The sequence below is a fragment of the Salpingoeca rosetta genome (assembly GCF_000188695.1).
Source record: "Salpingoeca rosetta unplaced genomic scaffold supercont1.15, whole genome shotgun sequence".
Lineage (NCBI taxonomy): Eukaryota > Choanoflagellata > Craspedida > Salpingoecidae > Salpingoeca > Salpingoeca rosetta.
Window position 1 is genome coordinate 43512 of NW_004754919.1, and position 25000 is coordinate 68511.

Genomic DNA, 25000 nt, shown 5'->3' on the forward strand with positions numbered 1-25000 from the left:
GAGAGAGAGAGAGAGAGAGAGAGAGAGAGAGAGAGAGAGACACAGATGGAGGGGGAGCAGGTGTTTGGAGGATGCAGGGCGGCAGCTTGTTAGCACAGGAACATTGAACACCCGTGGATGGTCGTATGAGAAGGACAGTTCGCTCACAACTGCCACGCACAAACGACAAGGGCTCACACAACACAGCACAACACAAGCCAGATCCTATTCAGCACAACAACAACAACACACATCAGACACTGTACAACAACAACAACAACAACAACAACAACAACAACAACAACAACAACAACAACAACAACAACAACAACAACAACAACAACAACAACAACAACAACAACAACAACAACAACAACAACAACAACAACAACAAGACAGCAAAGTACCTCGTCGGCAAACTCTGCGTATCTGTGCGAGAGCTTGTTGAGGTCGACAGGCTGCTCAATCACATCGAGATCGCGGACGAGAGGCAGCGGCGGATCCGGGGACTGATGAGGTGTTGTGAGAGGGTGTGTGTGTGTGTGTGTGTGTGCGTGAGTAAGAACGTTTGTGGCTATCCAGTCTGAATCAGTTGCGATGGTTGTCGACCAGACGATTTGCATGAACAATATCAGCATCGTAGAGTGTCAGTTCGACTCACCGTATCGTACCAAGCAGATTTTCCCTGTATGCCACAATGCACACATGAGCACGAAACCATGAGGGGTGTTACGGCACTTGGCACAATGCAAGCCACACACGCACACACGCACACACACATACACACACATACACACACGCACACACACACACATACAAACACACACACACACAACACAACAACACATCACAACACATCACAACACACACGCACCATGTCGACGGAGAAGGGAACGCCAATGTAAGAGTCAAAGCCACGGTTTGTAGGCATAAACTTGGGCTGCTGACCCTGTGGCGGGCGGCAGCAGTGGCGGTGGCAATGTGTGCGAATCAGTGGTCCAGGAAACAATGCAGGCAAGCACGTCAACGTGGAAACGTACACGTGAACAATATCGTCACGTTCATCGGTCATACCAGGTGCCATTTGCCGATGGCTGCCGTTGCGTAGCCTTTGGTCTTCAGCACTGACACCGTGACCACGACAGATGAGGATCGAACACGAATCCGCAGCAAACAAAGGGTCAACAGTAAAGTATAATGACGCAACACATGTGGGCACGCACAGACACAGAGACACAGACACACACACACACACACACCACACACATACATCCACACACACAGACACAGACACAGACACAGACACAGACACAGACACACACACACACACACACACACACAAAAGCGTCCATACACAAACACAAATGGATACACTCGCATACACACAAGAGCTCATGTGCGGGCACGCGAGGGCGTACTCACCGTCAGCCATTGTTGTTTCGTTGAGGGGAAGGCCGCCGACAGAGGAGGGATCGAAGACACCGCCTTCGTGTGGTGGAAACGCATGTGCAGACGTAATGCATGGATATGGCGCGATGGTGATGAGCCAGGGTGAAGTGGGATATGGCACACAACAACAGGTATCAGAACCAAATCTTGGCAACGAGACGTTGAAAGCACACACACACACACACACACACACACACACACACACACACACAAAAGCCACGCACACACACACACACACACACACACACACACACACACACACACACACACACACACACACACACATACCGGTCCACGTTGCACCGGCGCAGCCGACGCGAATGGGAATGCGACCAGTCATCATGCTGTGGATGTGCATGGGGCATTGTGAGCCATGTGAATGAGAGAAGTCGGTGCAGGTTCCACATAATAACAGTCACAAACATTGGTGATGTTGGGGAGGACAAATACTGTGCTTCAGACAGCCATTCATGCTCACACGCACACACACATACACGCAGAATGCACCTTGCACGGCTTGGCGAGCAGACGTGGAAGGCGGAGTACCACTGGGTGAAGCGCAAGCCCTCATGCATCAGCTGGTCAATGTTGGGGCTGCGGATTGTGGGGTGCCCCATGGACGACAGATCGCCTGCACAGTGACACGGCCATGAAAGCACATGACAGTGTAGTTGGTGCGATGCATTGCAGGAAGCACAACACATGTGAGCGTTGTGAATGAAGCTTCACGTTTCACAAGAGAGACAGCATGACGTACTTGGACACATTGTGATCAGTCGTACACGCTCACACACACACACACACGCATGTACGTGCGAAAATCAAACACACAGCTTCATGTGCACACACGCGCTGCTTCTTACCAAAGCCAAGGTCGTCCGCGAACAGCACCAGAATCTGAGCAGCGAGTGTGGAGCGGGACGTGAGGGTGAGCGGGTATCGGGCGTGAGCAACACCCCAAGCATTGGCAGCACCAACAAGTAGCAACACACACACAGACACACAGACACGAAGAGATAGACGGACAGACACACAGACAGACAGACGGACACACGCAGACACACGCAGACACACGCACAGACAGACAGACAGACAGACACACAAACACAAACAAACACACACACACACACACAGACACACACACACACACACACACACACACACACAATGTTGGGCTTACGTTTGGTGTGGAGGCTGCCAGTGCAGGGGTGGCAGGCACAGCCAGTGCTGCCATCACCACCACCACAGCCACTGCGATCAGCAGCCGACCACCGCCAGCAGCAGCAAACCCAAACAGACCCGTCCTCATCATCATCTCCGTTGAATTTCCAGTGGAGCAATTTGCCAATTGGCGTGCGAGTGCAATTTGCAACGAGAAGCAACTGACAGCAGAGATACACACGACAATGCAGCGAAGCAGCAGCAGTGGTGCGTCCTCGCTGCCACTGGAAGGCGTGGTGGCAGTGGCACAGCTGCCACAGGCGCAGCGCAATGCCCTCGTGGCCATCTCATCCCACGGAAAGGTGTGCGCGGCTGTACGTACTTCTTGTTGTTTCGATCCCCTTTGGAACCACCAGTGCTGGCAAGATTTGGGATGGATGAAGGCGCCCAGCACGCATGTTCTCACACATACACTCACACTCTGTGTCTGTCTGTCTGTCTGTCTGTGTGTCTGTGTGTCTGTGTGTCTGTCGGTCTGTCTGCCTGTCTGTCGCTCTCTGTCTGTCTCCCCCTCACTCACTCATTCTCACTCTCACTCTCACTCACTCTCACTCTCACTCTCACTCTCTCTCACTCACTCATTCACTCACTCACTCACTCACACACACACACACACACACACACATGCACTCTCTCTCTTATGACCACACTACATTCATTGTGCGGGTGCAGGGCACGGAGGCTCTTTCGTTGCTGGATATAGAGACGCAATCTGAGCGTGGCGTGCCCTTCTCGTCCAAGCTTGCCTCACCAACACTGAGCCTTTCATGCCAGCAATCCATTCCCCTGGCGCCACTGCACGTCACAGTAAGCGCTGTGCGCGTGCCGGTGTTTCTGCACGCATGCGTTTGTGTACAAATGAAGAGAGACTGTGTGCAGTGTGTGAGGATCAGTCTCCCGCTCAGACCACACATACCCACTCTTTGCACAAACACACACACGCACACACACACACACACTCACACACTCTCTCGCACACGCACACACACACGCATCCTACCCATGTTGACACGTGTCACTCACATCGTGATGGTCATTCGCGCGCATTGTGCCAGGGCTTGAACTCAGAGGCAGTTGTGGTTGGTGCGCAAAGCGGAGCCGTCTCCGTCTATTCACTCAACTTTCACAAGGTTGCATGGTGTACGTGTATGCATGTGCGTGTTTGTGCCCCTGCACGTGAATGCAACAGAAGTATCTGGCAAGCTCACCCTTGTGTTGTGCTTGTGCGATGCCTGCCGGCAGGATGACGTGTTTGAGGAAGCAGCGACCATGACACCTCCGCCAGCGCACGCGACAGATCGCGCTGAGGAGCGGCAGCCGGTCTCTGGTCTCTCCGTCCTGTCCGGCGGTGATGGCCGCTTCTGCTCGACAACAGAGGATGGGCTGCTTCATGTCTGGGACGCAGCCGCACCCGCACGCGTGGGCAGCTGGGGTACGTGTCAAGTCCGAGCAGCGCGTTGTGGCATTTGCGAGACAGCGAGGGAGAGAGAATGTGTTCGTTCGTTCGCCCGCACGCGTGTGTGTATGTGGGTACATTTGTGTATGCACAAGGCACCACCATGTCACACATGCGCACTCATTGACACACACACACACACACACACACACACACACACACACACTCACACACACACACTCACACACACACTCACACACACTCACTCACACTCACTCACGTACCACCCTTGCTGTGTACCGACACAGGGCGACCCAAGGCACTGCGCTGCTCAATGCTCAGCTGCGTTGCGCAGACACACAAGGACGTGGTCGTTGGCACGAATGTCGGTGCTGTTGAGATTTGGGACACACACGCGCCAACTGCTGACTCCAAAAGCGGCAGCAGCGCAGCCCTCACATTCACCAGCGAGCCAAGGTACAATGCCGCCTTGGTCACCCTGGGTGCATGCCTGCGTGCGTGTGAGTGTGTGTTTGTGTGTGTGTGTGTGTGTGTGTGTGTGTGTTTGTTTGTGTGCGAGTGTGTACATACTTGTGTGTGTGTAAAGGTGCTCAAGCCTTGTGTTGCCTCGCTGCTCCTGCTCACCATGTCCGCGTGCGTGTGTCTCCATTTGTGGCCCCTCCCCCCCCCCCAAACAGCGAGGACGGAAGCCTACAGATGTTCCACAGCATTGCCGTTCATCCGAGCGAGCGCAACATTATTGTTGCCGGCGGCCACGACGGTCTGCTCGTGTTCTGGGATGCACGCCAACCGCTCGTCCCGCTCGCCACTATCCAAGCACACACCGGGCCAGGTACCCTCCTGCTGCCGTCCTGCTGTAGTCGTGTGCACGCCCGAACTGACTGTTGTTGTTGAGCGGTGTTTGTTGTGATTGTCATGTGTTATTTCTTTATCGACACAATGGTGACAAAAGGGAGCCGGCGTCAAGTAAGAAGAGATCTCATGCCAAGTTACTCACCACCCTCAAACCACCACCACCCTCACCGTCAAGTGTGGGACATTTCGTTTGCGCCTCGGAATCCGCATGTGCTGGTGACGGCGGGTGAGGACGGGAGCGTGCTGCACTGGAACACCAACCCGCGCCAGGCAGCAGCCCGCACGTCGTTCAACATCTCCACAGACAGCGGCGAGCTCGTGGTGACAGACATGGCGGCACACGCTGTTGGCTCTGTCTCCCGCGCCGTTGTAGTGGATCGCACTGTCGTCTACTCGCGATACCACCACCAGCTGACCGCACTCAACCTCCCCTGACACCCCGCTGTGTGTGTGTGTGTGTGTGTGTATGTGTGTGTGTGTGTGTGTGTGTGTGTGTGTGTGTGTGTGTGTGTGTGTGTGTGTGTGCGTGTGTGGCTAACCCGGCAGTCCCTTCGTTCGTTCGCTTTGCGTGGCCAGAAAACCTCCAACTGAACCCGTTTGTTCATCATTGTGTTCGTTCATTGTTAAGATGCAACCCCTTCTCTCTCTCGCTCTCCGATACCAAAATCGCCTGAGTTCAGCACTAAATGTACAGCAAACGCCACAACAGCCCGCCGCACGGAAACATCGTCCTTACAACGATTCCAGCTTGGAGTCGAACCTGTGCAGCACAAACAGCGGTGCATTCATGTGAGCAGCAGGGAACGAACAAGGGAAGGACACACACACACACACACACACACACACACACACACAGCCACACAGCCACACACAGCCACACACACACACACACGCACACACAACCACACAATCAAGAGGCAGACGTACGCATGGGCAAAGTTCTTGTGTGCGCGGTTCTCGTATGATTTGCGCTTCCGTCGGATGGTGCTGTCAACGCACGCAACATGAAACACGCAAAAGGCAGTGGGCACGAGTGAGCAGGGAGGTGCAGGCAGACATTACAGGTGATGGGTTTCGCGAGAGCAGAAGCGATAGACAATCCAGTGTTGCGTGTGTGCGTGTGATGGAAATGATGACCGCAGCACTGACCGCTTGCTCTTCTCGCGGTACTCGATGATGTTGCGGCGAACCATGCTGAAGATGCGCTCCCGAAACACGTTGCCCTCGGGCTGAGCGGCCGCGACAACAGCATGCACGCGTTAGTGGCCATGCACAGCTTGGATGAGCAATACGCGGGATACGCCCGCTGTGGCAGAAATAGCACACACACACACACACGCACACATGCGCGCGTACGCACAGCACCAGCAGTAACACCAGCAGTGACAACGACAGCAGCAAGCGCACCTTCATTTGGCGAAGAGATGGTGTGAGCTCGTCGGTCAGCTTGACGGGCAGTGGGGGCTGCCTGTATGCGGCAAGCACGACGGGCGGAGACAAGCGAGTTGTGGCGATGGTGGTCAGGCGATGAGCACCACGCAAGCAAATCACGCTGGGAAAAGTGAAAGCAACCAGTGCCGTACAATCACAAACTGCAACACAATCTCCAAACGCACACAGACACAGACACACACACACATATTCGCACACACACAACACAAACACAACGCGCACGCGAGACTGACTTGATCTGGAACTTGCTGAGACGGCGTGGGCGGGCGAGGCGGTCGAGTGCGCTGCGTTGCCGGTGCTCGCGTCGGCGCCGATACCGCTCATCCTGCTCGTCCAGCGCTTTGCTGATGGGCTTCAACTGCGAATACTGGCGCATGCGCAGGCGATGGCGCTTGCGGGCCTGCTGTCGTCGCATGCGCCGCTCATGTCGCAGCTGCCGGTTGCGCTGCGCCTTTGTCCTGGCGGCGTCGGCGGCGGCGGTGATGGCGGTGGTGATGGTGGTGGTGGGTGATGAGCAATATGATGGAGCAATTGAGGGCGGAAACATGGAAGAAGCACGGCAAGTTGTTGCTTGCATGCACTCATGCAATAAACAAAAACAAAGTGAACAAACAAAGTGAACAGCGTCCACAAGCAAACAAACAGGTTGGGCAAACACACGAGCAGTACATGGTGGTACGCACTTCCGCTCTGTGACTTTCTTGGTTCGCTCCATGCCTGGTTCCGGCACCTCCAGGCCACTATCACCGTCACCCTCCTCACCCTCGTCACTGTCGTCATCGCGGTCTTCACCGGCGGCCTCACGTCGCTGCCGCTCAAGATCGCGTGCCACCTGCACCATCTGATCGCGCTGCGCTGCTGCTGGATTCACGTTTGCAGCCCGCGGCGCTCGCCGCTGTAACCTCGCTTGCCGCTGGCGATGTGATGTGACGTGTTGTGTTGTGTTGTGTTGTGTTGTGCGGATGTGAGACGATGGCGTGAGGGCCAAGGACAATAGCGACCAAAAGCTTTGCACACGCACACATTAACGCAGCACACACACACACACACCCTTGCATACAGCGTGACGTACGCGGTCTGCGAGGATCTCTGTCGCTGCCGCAGCAGCAATCAGTTTCCTGTGCGCATCGTACTCCGGGTTGTACGACTGGCCCTGCAGGGGCCGCTCCACAGCTTGCTGGTTCAGCACAGTTTCTGCAGCACATACAACGTCCAGATATCAGTTGTGGAGCAGGCATACAACAACGCGCGAAACCACACACACACACACACACTCGCTCACTCACACACACTCACACTCACACACACACACTCACCCACACTCACACACACGCACAAGCACAGCCACCAGAGTGACTCCCCGACTCACCCACCCACACCCACACCCCCACACACACCCACACACACCTGGTCCCTTGCGCTGTGATTTGGACTGTTTGAGCTTGGGTGTGTGTTCTTCGCTTGCCCAGATGTCAAAGACGGGTTCGTCTGCAGTGCTACCCTCCTGCACCTGCGTTGCTTCCTCCTGTTTCTTCTTGTTCTTGTTCTTGTTCTTCTGCTTCGCGTCTGCTGCTGGCGCTGCGCTTCCTGTGATGCCCGTTGAGCCTGAGGCACTGCTGCCTGGTTTGCGTGCGGCCTTGCTGCGGGTGGGCTTCACGGTGCGCACGGCTTTGATGAACTTGTTTGAGGAGGGGTGGTACCTGGTGCGCAGCTCCTCCGCCTTCTGGCGGGCCTTGAACTTGCGGCCCACTTGTGGCGTGTCGCCCATGGGGGTCACCATCTCCGCAAAAAGCGCTTCATCCGGCGCCTCATGCACAAGTCCACTGATCCACCAATAACAACATGTGAGGATGCATTTGTGTGCGCATTTGTGTGTGTGTGTGTGCATGTATGCACGATTGCGCGCATCGCTGCTCAATGTGTTGCTGGTAAAACACAGGCACACGCAGGCATGGACACACGACAGATGCAAAGCAGTTGGTGCGCACAGGGGCATCAAACTTACCCTGTACGCATTTCATGCGACACTTCATCGCGGTGTGTTCTGTCAGAAGCGATCGCGCAAGGAGAAGTGGAGGTGAATCAACCAAGCACATCCAGCACATGCACGCACACACAAAGCCAGCAAGCAAGCAAACAAGCGAGCTCCCAAGCAAACTGTCAAGCTCACGAGCGAACAGCCATACCCAAACCGCACACGTACGCACGCACGCACACACACACACACGCATCTACACACACGCACACACACACACACATACACGCACACACACTCATCTACACACACGCACACACGCACACACGTACACACACAAGACAACCATGCACTCACTCGACGGCGGAGAGGAGGATTTCGGTGTGTTTGCGGATGTTCTTCTTCTTTGATCTGGAGCCATACTTCTTCTTGGTTTGCTTTTCCAGAGCCACCAGCGGCTCCGCGGGCTTCTTGCCCTTTGCCTTCATCGCCTTCTTCTTGCCCTTCTTCCCTTCCTGCTGCTGCTGCTGCTGCTTCTTGCTCTTCACCGCCATGATGGCTGCTGGGTCTGGATCGACGCACGCTGCAAACCACGCTGCTTTGTCTCGTCTTGTTTCCCTTACACGTGCAGTGCGGACGATTCACGAATGTCTTCCACGATACAGCGTAACCCGACACCCACCAGCAACCAACTAATTGAAAAAAAAAAAGTGTGTGCTGCTCACTTTGCATTGTGGTTGGTTGGTTTGGTCTGTGTTTTGTTTTCCCCCTTGCCCCACACCACCACCACAGAGCAGCCACACCAACAACAAAACCTAAACCCACCCCAAACACACAACCCACCTGACGGGCGTCCTTGTTCGATCAAACCTCCCCCTCCCTCACTGCCTGCCTGGCTGGCTTGCCTGGCTCGCTCTCTTCACACGGGTGCATTCCACCTCGTTGTCAGCCAGCACACGAGCACAGATACATACACACATACATACACACGAATACAGCCGCCTCGCGCACAGCGCCTGCGTCGGTTGCAATTTTCATCCATCCAGTGAGACCGCAAGCAAGTCCACTCGCTCCCGTTTGTCGAGACGCGGGCAAACAATCACAGCAGTGGCAGCAACTGTAGCAACTGTAGCTTTTGTTCCCTGTCCCCGCGACACAACCAACCATGCCAGTCCATGCATGGGGGACTGGCGAGAATGACGCGCAACCTCCAGAGTTCAACGTCATCCACGTCACCGTGCACCGCTCGCGTGAATATGCCTTTGGCTTCACCCTCGGCTCCACTGGTGCGTTTTGCGGTGCGAGTGCTTCGGGAAGGGGAGGGGGGTGAAAGCGGCTGTTGATGTGCTCTTCGTGTGTTGCATTGCTCCCATGCACACACGCTCACACACACCTTCACGCACAAACAAACACATACACATACATACACATACACACACATATACACATACACACATTCACACGCACTCACACACGCGCACACACTCACATACACACACACACACACACACACAAACACACACACACTCACTCACACATACACACGCCGACGCATGCCAACAGCGGAGAAGCTGCATGTGGTGTCGTCTGTGACGGCAGCAGGCCCTGCGTTTGGTCTGCTCCAGGAGGGCGACATTGTCGAGGCCATCAACGGCATCACCACCGCCAACCTCTCCCACCGCGCAGTGCCACGCATGATTGGCAGCAAGAAGGTGCTCAACCTTCGCCTGCGGCGGCCCCTTGACTCTGGCCAAACGTCGTCCCCCGCGTCCTCTGCCTCCTCCTCGGCCGCCACCGTATCGGATACGTCGCGCCCGCGCTCCTCGCGCCTCAACTTCATTGCGCAGTCCGGGCCCATCGGCACGCCAGCGCGCAGCATCGTGGACGAGCTGAAGCTGCGCTACACGCCGCAGCAGTACAACTCGCCCGCCTCCGACGCAGCGGGCCCGCCGGAGTTTGCAGAGACGCCGCTGCCAGGCACTGCGCCGCAGCCAACGGGTGATGACAACACGGCAGCTGGCGCCAGTGGCGACGAGATTGTCCCCGTACAGCGGCGGCTTGATGGCAACGCAGCAGCACCAGCACCAGCCATGCAGACACCGCGCAGTGCCGTGCGCTCAGACCGCCTCCCGCCACTCAACTTCTCGGTGAGTACGCGGATACACTTGTGCCTCTGTACTCGTCCTTGCGTGCCTGTGTGCTTGTTTGTAGTATGTGTGTTGGTTGTGTGATATGTGTGTGTGTGTGTGAGTGTGTGTGTGTGAGTGTGTGAGTGTGTGTGTAACAGGTGTGGTGAAGAGTGCACGTGCTCCTGCCAACGTGCACACGTGTGCAACATCGTTGCGCATAGTTTTGTTTTGTATTTTAAGCATTGCTTTGCAACGCATCCCCGTGGCAATGTCGCTTATCGCTGCCACACACACACATTCTCACACACATATTCTCACTCACACACTCACACACACACACACACTCACTCACTCACTCACTCACTCACTCACTCACTCACTCACTCACTCACTAACACACACACATTCTCACTCACTCACTCACTCACTCACTCACTCACTCACTCACTCACTCACTCACTCACTCACTCACTCACTCACTAACACACACACACACATTCTCACTCACTTCCCCCCTACCTTCTCCCCTTCCGTTCCTGGCCCACCACAGCAAGAGGAGAGCAGCCTGCTGAACACGTCTGCGGACGCCAGCCATGCCCAGCGCAGCCGCATGGACCTGAGCCCCATCACCCCGGCCAGCACCGTCAGCGCCATGCGCTCCCAGCCAACAGCAGCCCGCCGCCGCTCCAGCCAGCTCGCAACATCAACCCCGCAGACTGCTGCCGCACCTGCCACCACCACCACCGTCAGCGATGCACCCGTGACGTCTGCCGCGTCTGCGCCAACCTCAACCATGCCCACCTCAGGCCCCATCGAGAGCGTGTTCATCCAGCGAGTGGCCGGCCAGCGTCTGGGCCTGCGCGTCGTAGGCGGCCTCGACACCCAGCTCATGGCCGTTTTTGTTGATGGCATCACCGAAAATTCGGCGGCAGCGGCGTCCAACATCCAATATGGCGACCGGCTGCTGGCCGCAGACGGCGTGTCGCTGCTCAACCAGTCGCGGGACCGCGTGGTGGACATCCTGCGGGGAGCAGGGTCGACCCTCACGCTGGTGGTGCAGCACATTGGCGCCGACCAGTGGCACGACATCAAGGCTGAGGCCGCATACCGCGTGGAGATGCGCCACCCGCACGCCTTTGCCGTCCGCGAGCTTGTCCTGCCGCTGCTCAGCAGCGAGCCAACAGCAACGTGCACGCGCGGCGAAGTAAAGACCGTCACCCTCTCCACCGACGACGACTGGGTGCAGGTCTCTGGCGGGTGCGGCAGCGTCCTCGGCGGCTTCTTCGTCACGCGTGTTGGCGACGGTGCTGGGGCGCCCATCGCCGTCGGGCACCGCGTCATCGACGTCAACCAGCGGTCGTTCGTCCTGTCCAAGATGTGGGACCTGCAGCAGCTGGCGGAGAACCTCGCCACCCCCGTCCACCTCACCGTCCAAGTCGTCGATACCCAGCAGTGGGCCCGCATCTGCGATGCAGCCGAGTTTGACCTCGTTGCAGACACGCGCAACAGCGCATTTGTCGGCGGCGCTGCCAAGCTGCGGCCACAGCACGACCAGCAGCAGCGGCAGCAGAGGATGAGTGTTGCCTCCACAGCGAGCTCCACCCCGTCCGGCCACCCGCTCACGTCCATGTTGTTCCCAGCACCGCCGCCGCCATCGTCGTCGTCACGAACCAGCCCGCGCCGCGCGTCACGCGAGACAGCCGTGGTGAGCATGAACGGTGGTGTGCGCACTGTTCAACTCACACGTACGGAGGACGGCACGTTCGGCTTCACCCTCATTGGGCCAAGCGACCCGGCCCAGCGCAACAGCCACGTGGAGGGCGTGTATGTGAAGGAGCTGACGTGCGCAGAGCCGATTGAGGCCGGCCTGTTCATTGGCGACCGCATCCTGGCCATCAACGAGCACGACGTGACGTCCGAGCTGGCAAACGCCGTCATTGACCGCATTGCGTCGCTCGACCGCATGACGCTCGCCGTGGAGAACAGCCCACGGGCGCTGGCGCTGCTTGAGGTTGAGCGGCGGAAGGCCGGCGAGCCGCGACTCGTCACCGTCACCAACATCAGGCGGTACGGGCTCGGCATCGACCTGCTCGCCTCGCTCGACGCAACGGCATCCGACCTCGACAACAGCAGCAGCGGCACGGTTGGCCCCGCGTACGTGGCTGCAGTTGACCCGAGCGGCGCCATTGGGCGGGACGGGCGCATCAAGGCCGCAGACCAAATACTCATGATCGACGGCCAGCGCGTGCAATCGCCGCAGCACGCGGACAGGCTGCTGTCCACCAACCGGGACACCATGTCCCTCGTGGTGCGCATCTCGGATGCCGGGTACGACGCTGTTCGCCAGGCCCTGCTGCACACCACCCTCGATACGGAGCTCGCTGGGCCAATTCGCACCTTCCAGCTGCCGGACACAGACAAGCTTGGTCTCATACTTGCTGGTGGCAGCGACACGGCGTTCTGTGGCGTGTTTGTGCAAGGGGTGAAGCCCAACTCCCCCGCTGCAGAGCTTGGCATTGTGGCCGGTGACCTGGTGCTGTCGCTTGACGATGCGGGCATGCTGCGGCGCTCGCGTGCAGACATGGTCGAGACCTTTCACCGCAACGCCCGCGGCGCACAGCTGCGTGTGATGCGGCTTGGCGCTGGGCTGTGGAACAAGTACCAGGCGGTGTGCTCCCGCACGGGGATGGCACGCCCCAATCTGCCGCCAACCACCCTGCCGCTGACCAAGGGCACCCGCACGTCTCTCAGCAGCACGGGGCCCATTCTCGCCGTGGACGTGTACCGGGAGCCGAACCAGCCGTTTGGGCTGAAGCTGATTGGCGGCGTGCAGCAAGGCATGGACACATTCTTCGTGACGGGGGTGGAGCAGGAAGGGCCATGCTTTGGCTTCATCCAGCCAGGCGATCGCATCCTTGAGGTAAGCAGGCAGCCAGCTGACACCAGATGCTGCTGTTCTTTGCCTATGTTTGTTTGTTGTGTTTTGTGGATAGTCGGGGAGGATGTCGAGGAGGAGGAGGAGGAGTTGTTGCGCAGTACATGACTGCCCACAATCACGCACACACACATACACACACACACATACACGCGCGCACACACACACGTACACAACACAAACACACACACGTACATGACCCAACACAAATGCACATACACACACAAACACGAACACACACTCGTACACGATCCATCACAAACGCACATACACACAAACACACTGACGTGTCCATGCAAACCCTCTGCCTTATCCTACCTTGCGCAGGTGAACAACCACGCGCTCGTGGGCGCGTCCATGCAGGATCTTCTGCGGCTGATTGGCGCGACCGCAACCGCGCTGGAGGTGGTCGTGCAGCGCACAGGTCGCGAACAGTGGGAGGACATCAAGACCACCATGGACAACATCGACATCCAGCTGCAGGAACAGCAACAGCAGCAGCAGCAAGAACAACAGCAACAGCAAGCAAGTGCCACATCGCCGCCAGCAGCAAAGGTGCTGAAGCGAACGCTGTCGCGGGAAAAAGGGCGGCTTGGTCTCGGCATTGCTACGGTGCCGGGCGCAGGCACAAGGATTGGCGCCGTGGACTCCGACACAGCGCGCCGGCTTGGGCTGAAGGAAGGGCAGGAGATTGTGGCGATCAACGGCAGAGACATCAGCGGCCTGGCGCATGAGGATGTGCTGCGGCTGCTGCACGAAGCCAACGAGTCTGTGCAGATTGAGGTGCGGGAGGCGGAACCACAGCACGTGCAGGTGCAGCGCTTTGACGGCCGGTTTGGATTCACAGTCATGACCACCAAGCAGAATGAGGACGGCAGCGGGTGCAACGGCCTGTACGTGCACACGGTCACCAACCCGACCACAGCACTCAAGCCAGGCATGCGCATCATTGGCATGTGCGGCGAAGACATGCATGACGCAGACTCTGCACGATTCCAGCGCCTCCTCATGGCTGTGACCGGCGATGAGATTGTGCTTGACGTGCTGCCGCCGCTGCCGTCTGCACCATCATCGCGCCCGCAGTCCGCGGCACACGACGCCTCCAGGGCCCGGCTGCAGTCGCACGCCGGCGCCAACTGGAAGGACATGGAGGTGCTCACGTTCACCCTCGAGCGCAGCAGCGGGCGCCTTGGGCTCGCGGTTGCAGCACACTTGACAGAGGGCCGCTTTGGCGTGTTCGTTGCTAGCGTCAGCAACGCAAACGCGCGGGAGCGGGGCGTGCGGCGTGGCATGCGGCTGCTGGCGGTGAACGGCACAGATGTGCAGCGCGCAACCCGCGACCAAGCTGTCACCGCCCTCAAGAAGGCTACGGAACCCATCATCATCAAGTGCGCAATGCTGCCGCACACCCGCAACGTGGTGGTGCACACGAAGGACATCACCGCACGATCGTCGCCCTTCCGGCTGCAGAGCACGCCGGGCGTCATGACCCCTGTGTTCCTTGTGCTGAAGGAGGACCAGACCAACGCCACGGCACAGCTGGACGGCGTGCACGGCGGCGCCATCACCGCTGGCGACCGCATCCTCTTCATTGGCGACGAGTCGGCCATCCTCGCATCACAGGGTACGCGAACGTGTGTGTGTATGTGTTTGTGTGTGTGCGCGCGTGTGTGTGTGCGTGTGTTGTGCTTGTGGTTGCGTGTCGTTGGTTCACCAATTGCTCGTTCTGTTTCACCGCTCGCCAACAGCGTCGCTTGTTAGTCCTCCAAACCACTGTTGCACCAGCGTCTCAAACACCAAACTGTACTTGTTATGCACTTTCTGCCTCCTCACGTCCTGCTCATTCACAACCCCGCCCCCTCCAACGCATTATATCCACACGACAGAGCAAGTGAACGGCATGCTGGCCGAGGCTGGCAAGGCGGTGACGCTGATGGTGGCTCGCGATAAGGACATGTGGCGGCTGTTCGAGCCAAGTGCAGCCGCTGCTCCTGCTCGCACGCTCTCCACACCTTCGCAATCACCATCACCATCGCCACGCCGCGGCACCTCCCTCCGAAAGCGCATCTTCAGCCTCTCGCGCAAGAAGACCAACCGGTCGGGGACGGTGACTGTGCGGGCAAAGCGCATTCGCCTGAGGCGTATCGATGGCAAGTTTGGCGTGACGGTTGCGGGTGATACCAGCCGCCGCGGTCGCGGGGTGTTCGTTGCCGGCGTGAAGAATCTCGATGCAGAGAAGCAAGGACTGGCACGCGGCATGCGCATCATGGAAGCTGACGGCGTCGACACGACCCAGTCCACACAGACACAGGTGCTTGACATCTTCAGCAACGCCGAGGACACGATTGTGCTGCAGGTCATCAGGGACGTGCACGGGTTTGCTGAGTTTGAGGCCGGGCTGTCACGACACGCGTCTACGCGCCCAACACCAGCGACCACTCCTGTCCGCTCTCCTGCGCCCGGGTCATCCCGTCTCCCCTCGCAGACAGATTCTGTGTTTGAGAGCGAGGGTGCCGCTGCCAGCACCAGCACTGCCACCAGCACACACAAGCGCATTATTGTTCGCCGGCAAGAAGGGCGACTTGGGCTTGGGATTGTTGGCGAGTCAACGGCACGTGGGTTTGGCGTGTACATCAGCAACGTCGCCAACACAGACGCAGCGGCGCAGGGCCTGGTGGCAGGGATGCGCATCATGACGGTTGATGGAGAGGATGTGCGGGAACTGTCGCAGGGAGACGTGCTACAGAAACTGGGGAGCAAGCGTGGGGACGAGGTTGTGCTTGGGGTGATTGGTGATGATGGCGGGTACTCGCGGTTTGTTGAGGTTGCATCGACCCAGACATCGGGAACACCGTCTGTGTCCGAGTCACAAGGAAGAGCGGCAGCGGGGCTGGCGTCTGTGACGGAGGAGGCAGAGGAGAGTGATGACGACGACGACGATGACGATGATGGTGATGTGGCCCGTGCCGAGCAGAAGGCGGTGCAAGAGAAGGCGCAAATGCAGCATGAGGAATCTCGCACCGTTGAGAACCAGCAGCAACCTGAGCAACAGGCAGCAGCAGCAGCTAATGTGGAAGAAGAGAACGCCAACGAGGCCGAGGAACAGCGCCACGCTCAAGAGCACGAGCGACAACAACCATCGCAACAACATCCACAGCAAGAGGACCAGCAAGAGGAAATGGAACGTGAGCAGGATGAGGTGGAGGTGGAGGTGGAACCGTTGCCAGTTGCTGAAGCCGCTGTCCGCCAAGCCGTGCCCATCGCAGCAATTGCAGAGGAAGATGAGCACGAGCACGAAGATCACCATGACGAGGTGCAAGCCAGCGATGAAGCAGACGAGGATGGGTCATCCGACAGTGACTCGGGTGACGACGAAGATGCACAGCGCATTGTTGTTCGCCGGCAAGACGGGCGGCTCGGGCTTGGTTTGGTTGGCGAGTCGATGGCACGCGGATATGGCGTGTACATCAGCAACGTCGCTAACACAGATGCAGCAGCACAGGGGCTGGAGGTTGGAATGCGCGTGCTGAGCGTGGATGGCCACGACACGCGGGACGCGACACAGAGCGAGGTGCTGTCGCTCGTGACGAGCAACGATCACGATGAAGTCATCTTCACCGTCATCCCAGACGACGGCGGGTTTGCCAAGTTTGCGCACGCATCGTCACTGCCCGGATCAGCTGCTGCAACGCCGCGCCGGCAGTCGAAAGAGGAGACAGCAGCTGCTGACGTGTCTCATGAGCACCCCGACCTGGTGAAGCAGCCCGCGATGGACATGAGCCTGTACTCGCGGCGACAGAGTAGCGTAAACGTGCAGCCCATCACCGTTCGCCGGCAAGAGGGGCGACTTGGGCTGGGGATTGTTGGCGAGTCAACAGCGCGTGGGTTTGGCGTGTACATCAGCAACGTCGCCAACACAGACGCAGCGGCGCAGGGCCTGGTGGCAGGGATGCGCATCATGACGGTCGACGGAGAGGATGTGCGGGAACTGTCACAGGGGGACGTGCTGCAGAAGCTGGGAAGCAAGCGTGGGGACGAGGTTGTGCTTGGGGTGATTGGTGATGATGGCGGGTACTCGCGGTTTGTTGAGGTTGCATCGGCCCAGACATCGGGAACACCGTCTGTGTCCGAGTCACAAGGAAGAGCGGCAGCGGGGCTGGCGTCTGTGACGGAGGAGGCAGAGGAGAGTGATGACGACGACGACGATGACGATGATGGTGATGTGGCCCGTGCTGAGCGAGAGCAGCACCAGGAGGAACAGGAACAGGAACAGGAGGAAGACTGGGGAGAGGAGAATGAGGGGGAACCGGACAGGGGACAGCAAGATCGTCACGAAGACCAAGACCGCGACCAGCACCAAAAGCAAGAGAAGCATCAGGGGCAAGAGGAAGTAGAACAGGAACACCGGCAGGAGGAGGAGGTTGCAGTAGTTGCTGAAGCCGCTGTCCGACAATCCGAGCCCATCGCAGCAATCGCAGAGGAAGCGGAAGAGCAGCAAGAGCAGCAAGGGCAGCAACGCCACGATGAAAGTTCTGACGATGCAACAGAAAGACGAGAGGTCGGTGAGCATGACACTGGCAACGGTTCGAGTGCTGATGTTGCTGATGCTGCTGCTGATGATGATGAGGATATTGATGATGATGAAGGCTTTCAACGTGTCGTTGTTCGCCGGCAAGATGGGCGACTTGGGCTTGGGATTGTTGGCGAGTCAACGGCACGCGGATATGGCGTGTACATCAGCAACGTCGCCAACACAGACGCAGCGGCGCAGGGCCTGGTGGCAGGGATGCGCATCATGACGGTCGATGGAGAGGATGTGCGGGAACTGTCACAGGGAGACGTGCTGCAGAAACTGGGAAGCAAGCGTGGGGACGAGGTTGTGCTTGGGGTGATTGGTGATGATGGCGGGTACTCGCGGTTTGTTGAGGTGGCATCCGCCCAGACATCGGGAACACCGTCCGTCTCTGATCGCGGGCGTGTGGGTGCACACGACAGCGATTTCCATCACGAACATCAGCCGCTTCCCGAGGAACGCGAGAGTGCAGCGTCGAGCAGTGACGATGACTACGAAGACGGATCACTGGCTGACAGCGGTGTACAGCGCATTGTCGTTCGCCGGCAAAATGGGCGGCTCGGGCTTGGTTTGGTTGGCGAGTCGATGGCACGCGGATATGGCGTGTACATCAGCAACGTCGCTAACACAGATGCAGCAGCACAGGGGCTGGAGGTTGGAATGCGCGTGCTGAGCGTGGATGGCCACGACACGCGGGACGCGACACAGAGCGAGGTGCTGTCGCTCGTGACGAGCAACGATCACGATGAAGTCATCTTCACCGTCATCCCAGACGACGGCGGGTTTTCTCGCTTCGGCACCCCGACGTCTCCCGTTCGCGCACCCCAGCAGCAGCAGGAGCACCAACAACAGCAGAGCGATGCTGCCGCGGCCAGGGATGGCGATACAAACGATGAAGAGGAGACAGTGCCCGATGCCCCGCCAGCGCTGGTGGAGTGCGACGTGACGAGGACGGACGGCCGGCTCGGTATTGGTCTGCTGGGTCATCCAACCCAGCAGGGTCTCGGCGTGTACCTGTGCTCTGTCACCAACCCCGTGGCCATTGCTGCGGGCATGAAGAAGGGGCTGCGGCTGGTGCAAGTCAACGACAAGGACCTGACGTCGGCAACGCAGCGCGAGGCATTCAGCATCCTCACCACAGCCACGGAGCCTGTGCACCTCGCCGCACGCGTGGACACGGACGGATATGCGCGCATTCAGGGTTTGGCAGACAACGCTGACGCCGGCACCAAGACACACGGGACCCCGCAACCCGTACCACCGTCGCTGCCGATTCGAGTCCTGAACGTGGATGTTGAGAAGGACCGCGGGCGGCTTGGTTGCGCCATTGTCGTGCATGGGCAGTCTGTGAAGAACACGTACATCAACAGCGCCCACCCGCGCCACGCGGGCCGCGTACAGCCGGGCGATTGTGTGGTTGCCGTCAACGGCGAGGTGATTGTTGGCAAGAGCCAGAACGTGGTTGTTGGCCTGATCCAGGCTGCTGGCGATGTTCTTCGCTTCACCATTGCCCGCTGCCCCAACGTGTCCCTCCCCGTGCGTGACGGCAGCTTCCAGTTTGACGTCACCGCCGCGCCCACCGCGGCCCGTGTCTCCATGCCATCTGCAGATGTGGCTGCGGTTGCCTTTGAGGACATTGGGTCTGGCGCACCGACCGTCGCCAAGGACCACACCCCGCTGCGTCGTGGCGATGTTGTTGCCGCAATTGACTCGAACATGCTCGTCGACAGCACCAGCAGCGACGTGACAGCGTTGGCGGCGCAGTCTGGTCGCGCTCGCACCACATTTACCGTCTGCCGTGTTGGCGCAGAGGTGTGTGGTTGTGTGCGTGTGAGAGAGAGTGAGTGTGTGTGTGTGTGTGCGTATGTGTGCATGTGTGAGAGAGAGTGTGTGTGTGTGTGTGTCCGTGTGTGTGTGTGTTTTTCTTTTTTTTCTGCGTCGTGTGTGTAATGTACGCTCGTTGCCTGCTCTTATGCTGCTACATCTCTGCAATTTGTTTTTCCTCATTGCTTTGCGCTGTTGTGTCTGTGGCAGGTCCCCGCCTCACCTTCCCCGAGCGCTGCGGGTCGGTCCAACACCGACGCCGCAAGTCAGCAGCAGTCGTCTCCAGCCGAGGGCGCGCAGGACAACGCCAACGATGATGATGATGGCAACAACGCCAGCACTAATGCCAACATCAACGACACCGACACCGACAGCGCAGAGCCCGATACAGCGGTGATTGTGCTGCACAAGGGCTCGCAGGGCTTTGGGTTTGTTCTCAAGGCGAAGGACAAGCCTGGCCCGCTGACGGTGGGGCGTGTGCGTGAGGGCGGTGCGGCGTCCAACGAACCGCGGCTGAAGAAGGGCGTTCGCGTCCTCAGTATCAACGGCACCGACACATCCGTCGTCACAAAGCGTGAGTGCAACAGGCGTGTAGAACACGTACTTGTGTGTGTGTGTGTGTGTGCGTGCGTGTGTGTGTGTGTGTGTGTGTCTGTGTGTGCGCGTGTGCCTGCGCTGATATGGGTTGCTTGCTCTTGGTCCTTTCAAACGCTCTTCTCAATGTTTATCACGTTCATGTGTCGTTGTTACTCCACCACTCACACTGGCCTTGCCCATCATCTTCAACTGCGCGCTTTCGATGACGACAGAGGATGCTGGGCGCCTCATCTCGCGCGCCGGCGACACGATGGAGCTCAAGATTGTGCTCGATTCATCAACTGCGTGATGTGAGGCATTCGTGTGTGGAATTGCTGCACTCATTTTGTGGACATGTGTGCAGTGCACATGAATGTGCTTTGTCCCCGTGAAGTTTTTCTATTTGTTGTTTGCACAAGGCTGTCAAGACTGTCCCTTCACAATGCCTGCTTTGTACACTTTCTCACACATTATTTCTCCTTCTTCCTGCTCCTCCACATTCTGCCCTTCATTCTGTGCCTCTGTGGCTGGCAGGTGTCAGCTGCTGTCCTCCAGAAGAGATGACAGTTTTGCTTGCAACTGCTGTGTTTCCTGTCGATGTTTCTGTTTGTGTGGCATTGCGTGGTGCGTGGAGAAGAGGGGGTGGTAACATGATGAGCACTTGATAGGCGATAGTTGCATGCTGTGCTTTCGTGCGTGGCAATCCAAGGTTTTGTGTGCTTTTGTGCAACAGGGTGCGTGTGCGACGAAGTGTCGCTGTGGTTTTGTCTCGCGTTACAACTCAGTAAATTCGGAAACCATCCGCACAACATCCACTGGGGGATGTGTGCGTCTGTGATGCAATGACACACACACACACACAACACACACACACACACACACACAACACAAACGCACGCACGCACGCATACAAAACACACGTATGTCTCACCCCTGCCGCTGCCTTGAGTTGTGCCTGCAAGCTTCGCTTTCGCTCCCTCAATGTGGCCAGTGTCGTTGCTTCCTCCACCGTTGGCTGCCGTCGGCGTGGCTGCGGTGCACTCGACTGCGCTTGTGCGGCGGCCTCAGACCCTTTGCGGGTCTCAGCATCCTCGTTGTCCTGCAATGGCGTGTGGTGCGTGATGTGATGGGATGTGTGATGTGATGTGATGTGTGACGTGGGATGTGTGCATAACGGGTGAGCACGGGAGAGCCAAATCAGATGCGTGCTGTCGTATCAACCACAAACACGCCACGCACACGACCTTTGCTGCGGCCTGCTGCTGCTTGCGGCGCTGGCGATTGGCCTGTATCCACGCGCGGTGCAGGGCGAGATTCTGTGCAAGCGAGCGCTGATGGCGCACACCCTCCAGCATGGTGTCTTTGGTGATGAGGGAAGGGCTCAGGGTCTGGATCGCCTTCTCAAGCTCGCGGATCACCTGGGCAGGAAACGATTGGGGAATTGCATTGGGGAGTTGCAAGGGTGAGGCCAGTGTGCATGGATGGGAAGATGAATGGAATAGACAGTTGGGTGGTTGGACGGATAGACAGAAACGGTGGATGACAACAAGATCTACCTGCGCTGACACACACACACACATACACACGCACACAGTATTACGACGTTGGCGGGCTGACCTGGTGCTGTTGTGACCAGAGCGCGCGATATTGCTTTGCGCGCCTGAGGGCGGCCTGTAAGTTGTGTGTGTTCTTGCAGTCGACGGCGTGCTTGTCCCTGAGCGTGAGCAGCTGCGCCTCTTCGTTCCGGCGCTGAATGAGCTCGTTCTGTATATACACACGCGCACACGCACACACGTATTCACACACACATTCATACACACACGTACGCACGCGTGAGCCGCAACTAAACACAGAATTGAAACGACGAGCACCACCAAGAAGAAGCAGCAACAGCACGTGTGTGTTGGGCGCCGACCTGAACGGACGTGAGTGTTGCTGTGAGCGCGCGCTTCTCGGCAATAAGCGCGGAATAGGTGTCTGCAGCCCTGAGATAGGACGACACCAACTCGTCGCCAGAGAGCGTGGGCATTGTGTCCATACTCAACTCAACCTGTCGGCAGAAACACAAACACACAGTGAACAGGGCACGTGGGACGTGAGCAGTGTGCTTGAATGGCTGGCACATGGTGTGTGTGTGTGTGTGTGTGTATGTGTGTATGCGTGTTTGCGTGTGCTGCATAACTTTGCAGCTGCAACGCGAACACATGCAGAGGTTGAAGCGTGACATACATCGCGCAACGACAACCACACGCACACACACACAACCAGATACTGACCTGCATGCTTGCGTTGTTCTCTGCGAGCATTTGCTTGACGCGTCTGTGCTCTCGGTCGAGATCGCCCTGCCGCTGCCGCTCAAGTTGCAGCTCCTGATCATCGCATATGCACACATGTGCACACATGTGTAAAATCACATGAGGTGTGACGGGTCAGACTCGAAGACGAACATCCATTCGCACTCACTCACTCAGGTACACACACACACACGCACATACACGCACACAGACGTACACAGACGTACACACACGCGCGCGCGCATACAACCACGGCCGCACCTCTGCAGCCTTGCGAATGGCGTGTGTGAGCGCGTCATAGGAGGACACCAGCTTGGCCACATCATCGGCAGACATGACGCCTGTGTTCTCTCGCAACATACTTGTGGGTAACCCTTCGCCAACACCAACAGTCTGCGCTTCAGCGGGCAGCTCGCCATCGTCCACATCATCGCCATCATCACCATCCCTCTTGCCCTTGATGGACATGCTTCGAACGCTGCTCTTATCATCGCGTCGTGACGCTGCAGATGGCGGGCGCTGTGCTGTTGGGCGGTCGTCGTCATCATTATCGCCATCATCGCCATCCTTGCCCTCTTTCTTCGTGTGTGTGCTCGTGCTTGAGGTCTCATTTCCTTGCTGGGTGCTCGCGCCATGCTTTGCGTTTGCTTCGGCTGCCGTGTCGCCGTCTGCAGTACCATCTGCGTTTGACTTCCCCTCCGCCACCTTTCCCTGGTGGATCGAGGCTGCCGCTGCCATCGCGTCTGTTGTCTCGTTCGCCTTGTCCTGGTCAGTGTCTTCGTGCTTGTCCGTCGGAGACGCTTGCTGCTGCTCTTCCTCAGGCTGCACACTGGAAGGTGCACCAGGCACATACACCTACCCATGTGTGTGTGTGTGTGTTGAGCTTGGTGAGCGTGATGGTTCATGCGCAAGCACCTGCTGTCACTGCCATTACAACAGCGTGATCCCAAAGCCGTTAAGAGCATATGCACGATCCTGAGTTCACGCCACAGCCCTGCACCACCACGCAGCGGGCAAGCTGGCACCTGAGCGTCGTGGCGACGGACGGTGACGCTGAAGCGGCCAACGCGGACCTCCTGTGCATTGCGACGCAGTGCGGCTCGCCAGAAGTCCTGGAAGACAACAAACTGCCTTCCCTCTGGTGGGAACTGCAGAAAGCAACAGCCATGCATCGCAGCAAGTTGTAGCGCGTGTCAGCGGCACAGCACATGAGCAGCCGTGCGAGTCGCAATGTGCGTTGGGCAAGACAGTGTGTGCAACACCACCGCCCCTCTTCGTGTTTACCTGCAGTGCGCGTTGGCTGGTTGCCATGGTGGCGCCATTGACGAGGATCGTCGTGCACAACACGGCTTTCCGCGCGGGGTCCGATACTATGAGGCAGAACAGGGCATGAGGTGCAGAGTGAGATGGGTGGAAAGCGAGAGTGAATGGACAGGTGAACAGGCGAGCAGAGGAAACGGGGGGGGGACAGGTAGATGAGTGGACAGATAAGTAGGCGGACAAGAGAGGCACGCACACACACACACACACACACACACACACACACACACACGCACACACACACACACACACGCACACACACACACACACACACACACACACACACACACACACACACACACACACACACACACACACACACACACACACACACACACACACACACACACACACACACACACACGCATGCACACCCACGCACACATGCACATTCACACACACACACACACAGGCTGCTCACCGTGGTCTGGGAGAACAAACTGTTGCTGGAGGTCCGGGCCGTCGATGCGTGGGCAGTAGCGTGGCTGACCCAGGCTGATGTCCTCCTCCGGGTTGCTGAGCTGCACATGCCCCTCCACCATGCACGCCACCACAAAGGGCAGCTGCACGTCGTTCAGCGTCACCAACAGCATCGCAACCAACAACAACAACACACACAAACAAATCGTTGAGGATGATGATGGGGAGCGATTCGAGACCAGACGAGCAGCAGCAGCAGCAGCAGCATGGAGCGAAGGAAGTGGAGGTGGAGGGGGAAGCGGGTGTTGTAGTGAGGGGCAATGAGGTTGGAAAGGGTGGGGCTGGTGGTGTGCACAGTGAAGAACAAGGGCAGCTGCCGCCAGCATCGCCAAATGAAGGAAGGCGAGACCATCCTGAGGCAACGCCGCAAGCACAGGATGCAGAGACCAGCGGCATCAACGTGCTTGACGACGATGGTGCAGAGGAGGGCTCGGGCTCGTTATCGATGCCATCATCGCCCATGTCACTACAGAGCAACACGGTGACGTCGCGCAGCGTGGTGGACAGTTGGCCAAGCGAGC

At 58.1% G+C, this 25000-nt stretch overlaps 6 protein-coding genes across 6 annotated transcripts in view; 3 read left to right on the top strand and 3 right to left on the bottom strand.

Annotated features, from left to right (window-relative positions):
* Nucleotides 1-232: 232 nt before the first annotated feature.
* On the bottom strand, nucleotides 233-2737 carry PTSG_05799 (uncharacterized protein; the record flags this gene model as incomplete). Its single annotated transcript, XM_004992634.1, has 10 exons — nucleotides 233-400; nucleotides 435-488; nucleotides 641-664; nucleotides 854-928; nucleotides 1054-1103; nucleotides 1402-1464; nucleotides 1717-1772; nucleotides 1936-2059; nucleotides 2292-2325; nucleotides 2609-2737. 10 exons carry the CDS (start codon nucleotides 2735-2737, stop codon nucleotides 233-235), a joined length of 777 nt encoding a protein of 258 aa, XP_004992691.1.
* A 97-nt stretch (nucleotides 2738-2834) lies between these two features.
* PTSG_05800 (uncharacterized protein) lies at nucleotides 2835-5356 on the top strand (the record flags this gene model as incomplete). Its single annotated transcript, XM_004992635.1, has 7 exons — nucleotides 2835-2951; nucleotides 3322-3456; nucleotides 3705-3728; nucleotides 3892-4081; nucleotides 4354-4522; nucleotides 4744-4898; nucleotides 5097-5356. 7 exons carry the CDS (start codon nucleotides 2835-2837, stop codon nucleotides 5354-5356), a joined length of 1050 nt encoding a protein of 349 aa, XP_004992692.1.
* Nucleotides 5357-5514: 158 nt separating this feature from the next.
* Nucleotides 5515-9051, bottom strand: PTSG_05801 (uncharacterized protein). Its single transcript, XM_004992636.1, has 10 exons — nucleotides 8706-9051; nucleotides 8379-8417; nucleotides 7781-8196; nucleotides 7446-7567; nucleotides 7057-7286; nucleotides 6607-6831; nucleotides 6329-6389; nucleotides 6071-6150; nucleotides 5849-5908; nucleotides 5515-5681 (listed from the first exon to the last, which is right to left on the bottom strand). Exons 1-10 carry the CDS (start codon nucleotides 8900-8902, stop codon nucleotides 5654-5656), a joined length of 1458 nt encoding a protein of 485 aa, XP_004992693.1. The 5' UTR covers nucleotides 8903-9051; the 3' UTR covers nucleotides 5515-5653.
* Nucleotides 9052-9083: 32 nt separating this feature from the next.
* On the top strand, nucleotides 9084-20931 carry PTSG_05802 (uncharacterized protein). The gene is made up of 7 exons (XM_004992637.1): nucleotides 9084-9634; nucleotides 9912-10495; nucleotides 11028-13397; nucleotides 13740-15036; nucleotides 15299-19797; nucleotides 20020-20383; nucleotides 20619-20931. Exons 1-7 carry the CDS (start codon nucleotides 9514-9516, stop codon nucleotides 20693-20695), a joined length of 9312 nt encoding a protein of 3103 aa, XP_004992694.1. The 5' UTR covers nucleotides 9084-9513; the 3' UTR covers nucleotides 20696-20931.
* Nucleotides 20769-24738, bottom strand: PTSG_05803 (uncharacterized protein). Its single transcript, XM_004992638.1, has 10 exons — nucleotides 24421-24738; nucleotides 23964-24049; nucleotides 23705-23827; nucleotides 22941-23534; nucleotides 22662-22754; nucleotides 22301-22435; nucleotides 22003-22149; nucleotides 21630-21803; nucleotides 21317-21484; nucleotides 20769-20988 (listed from the first exon to the last, which is right to left on the bottom strand). The coding sequence occupies exons 1-10, from the start codon at nucleotides 24590-24592 to the stop codon at nucleotides 20923-20925; spliced, it is 1758 nt and encodes a 585-aa protein (XP_004992695.1). The 5' UTR covers nucleotides 24593-24738; the 3' UTR covers nucleotides 20769-20922.
* Nucleotides 24627-25000, top strand: part of PTSG_05804 (uncharacterized protein) — a 1404-nt gene continuing 1030 nt past the window's right edge. Inside the window, exon 1 of the mRNA XM_004992639.1 lies at nucleotides 24627-25000. This exon is cut by the window's right edge and continues 551 nt beyond it. Coding sequence (XP_004992696.1) covers nucleotides 24634-25000 — 367 coding nt within the window. The 5' untranslated portion in view covers nucleotides 24627-24633.

Excerpts from the sequence above, each read along its gene's own strand:
- PTSG_05801 (XM_004992636.1), bottom strand. The coding sequence starts at position 8,902 with ATGGCGGTGAAGAGCAAGAAGCAGCAGCAGCAGCAGCAGGAAGGGAAG. Across the intron at positions 8,197-8,378 it reads TCGCATGAAATGCGTACAGG|TGGACTTGTGCATGAGGCGC; the intron begins GTAAGTTTGATG and ends TTGGTGGATCAG. Across the intron at positions 5,682-5,848 it reads CACAAGAACTTTGCCCATGC|GTTCGACTCCAAGCTGGAAT; the intron begins GTACGTCTGCCT and ends TGTGCTGCACAG.
- PTSG_05802 (XM_004992637.1), top strand. The coding sequence starts at position 9,514 with ATGCCAGTCCATGCATGGGGGACTGGCGAGAATGACGCGCAACCTCCA. Across the intron at positions 13,398-13,739 it reads CAGGCGATCGCATCCTTGAG|GTGAACAACCACGCGCTCGT; the intron begins GTAAGCAGGCAG and ends TACCTTGCGCAG. Across the intron at positions 15,037-15,298 it reads GGCCATCCTCGCATCACAGG|AGCAAGTGAACGGCATGCTG; the intron begins GTACGCGAACGT and ends TCCACACGACAG.
- PTSG_05803 (XM_004992638.1), bottom strand. The coding sequence starts at position 24,592 with ATGCTGTTGGTGACGCTGAACGACGTGCAGCTGCCCTTTGTGGTGGCG. Across the intron at positions 23,828-23,963 it reads CCAGCCAACGCGCACTGCAG|TTCCCACCAGAGGGAAGGCA; the intron begins GTAAACACGAAG and ends TGCTTTCTGCAG. Across the intron at positions 23,535-23,704 it reads TCCGTCGCCACGACGCTCAG|GTGTATGTGCCTGGTGCACC; the intron begins GTGCCAGCTTGC and ends ACACATGGGTAG.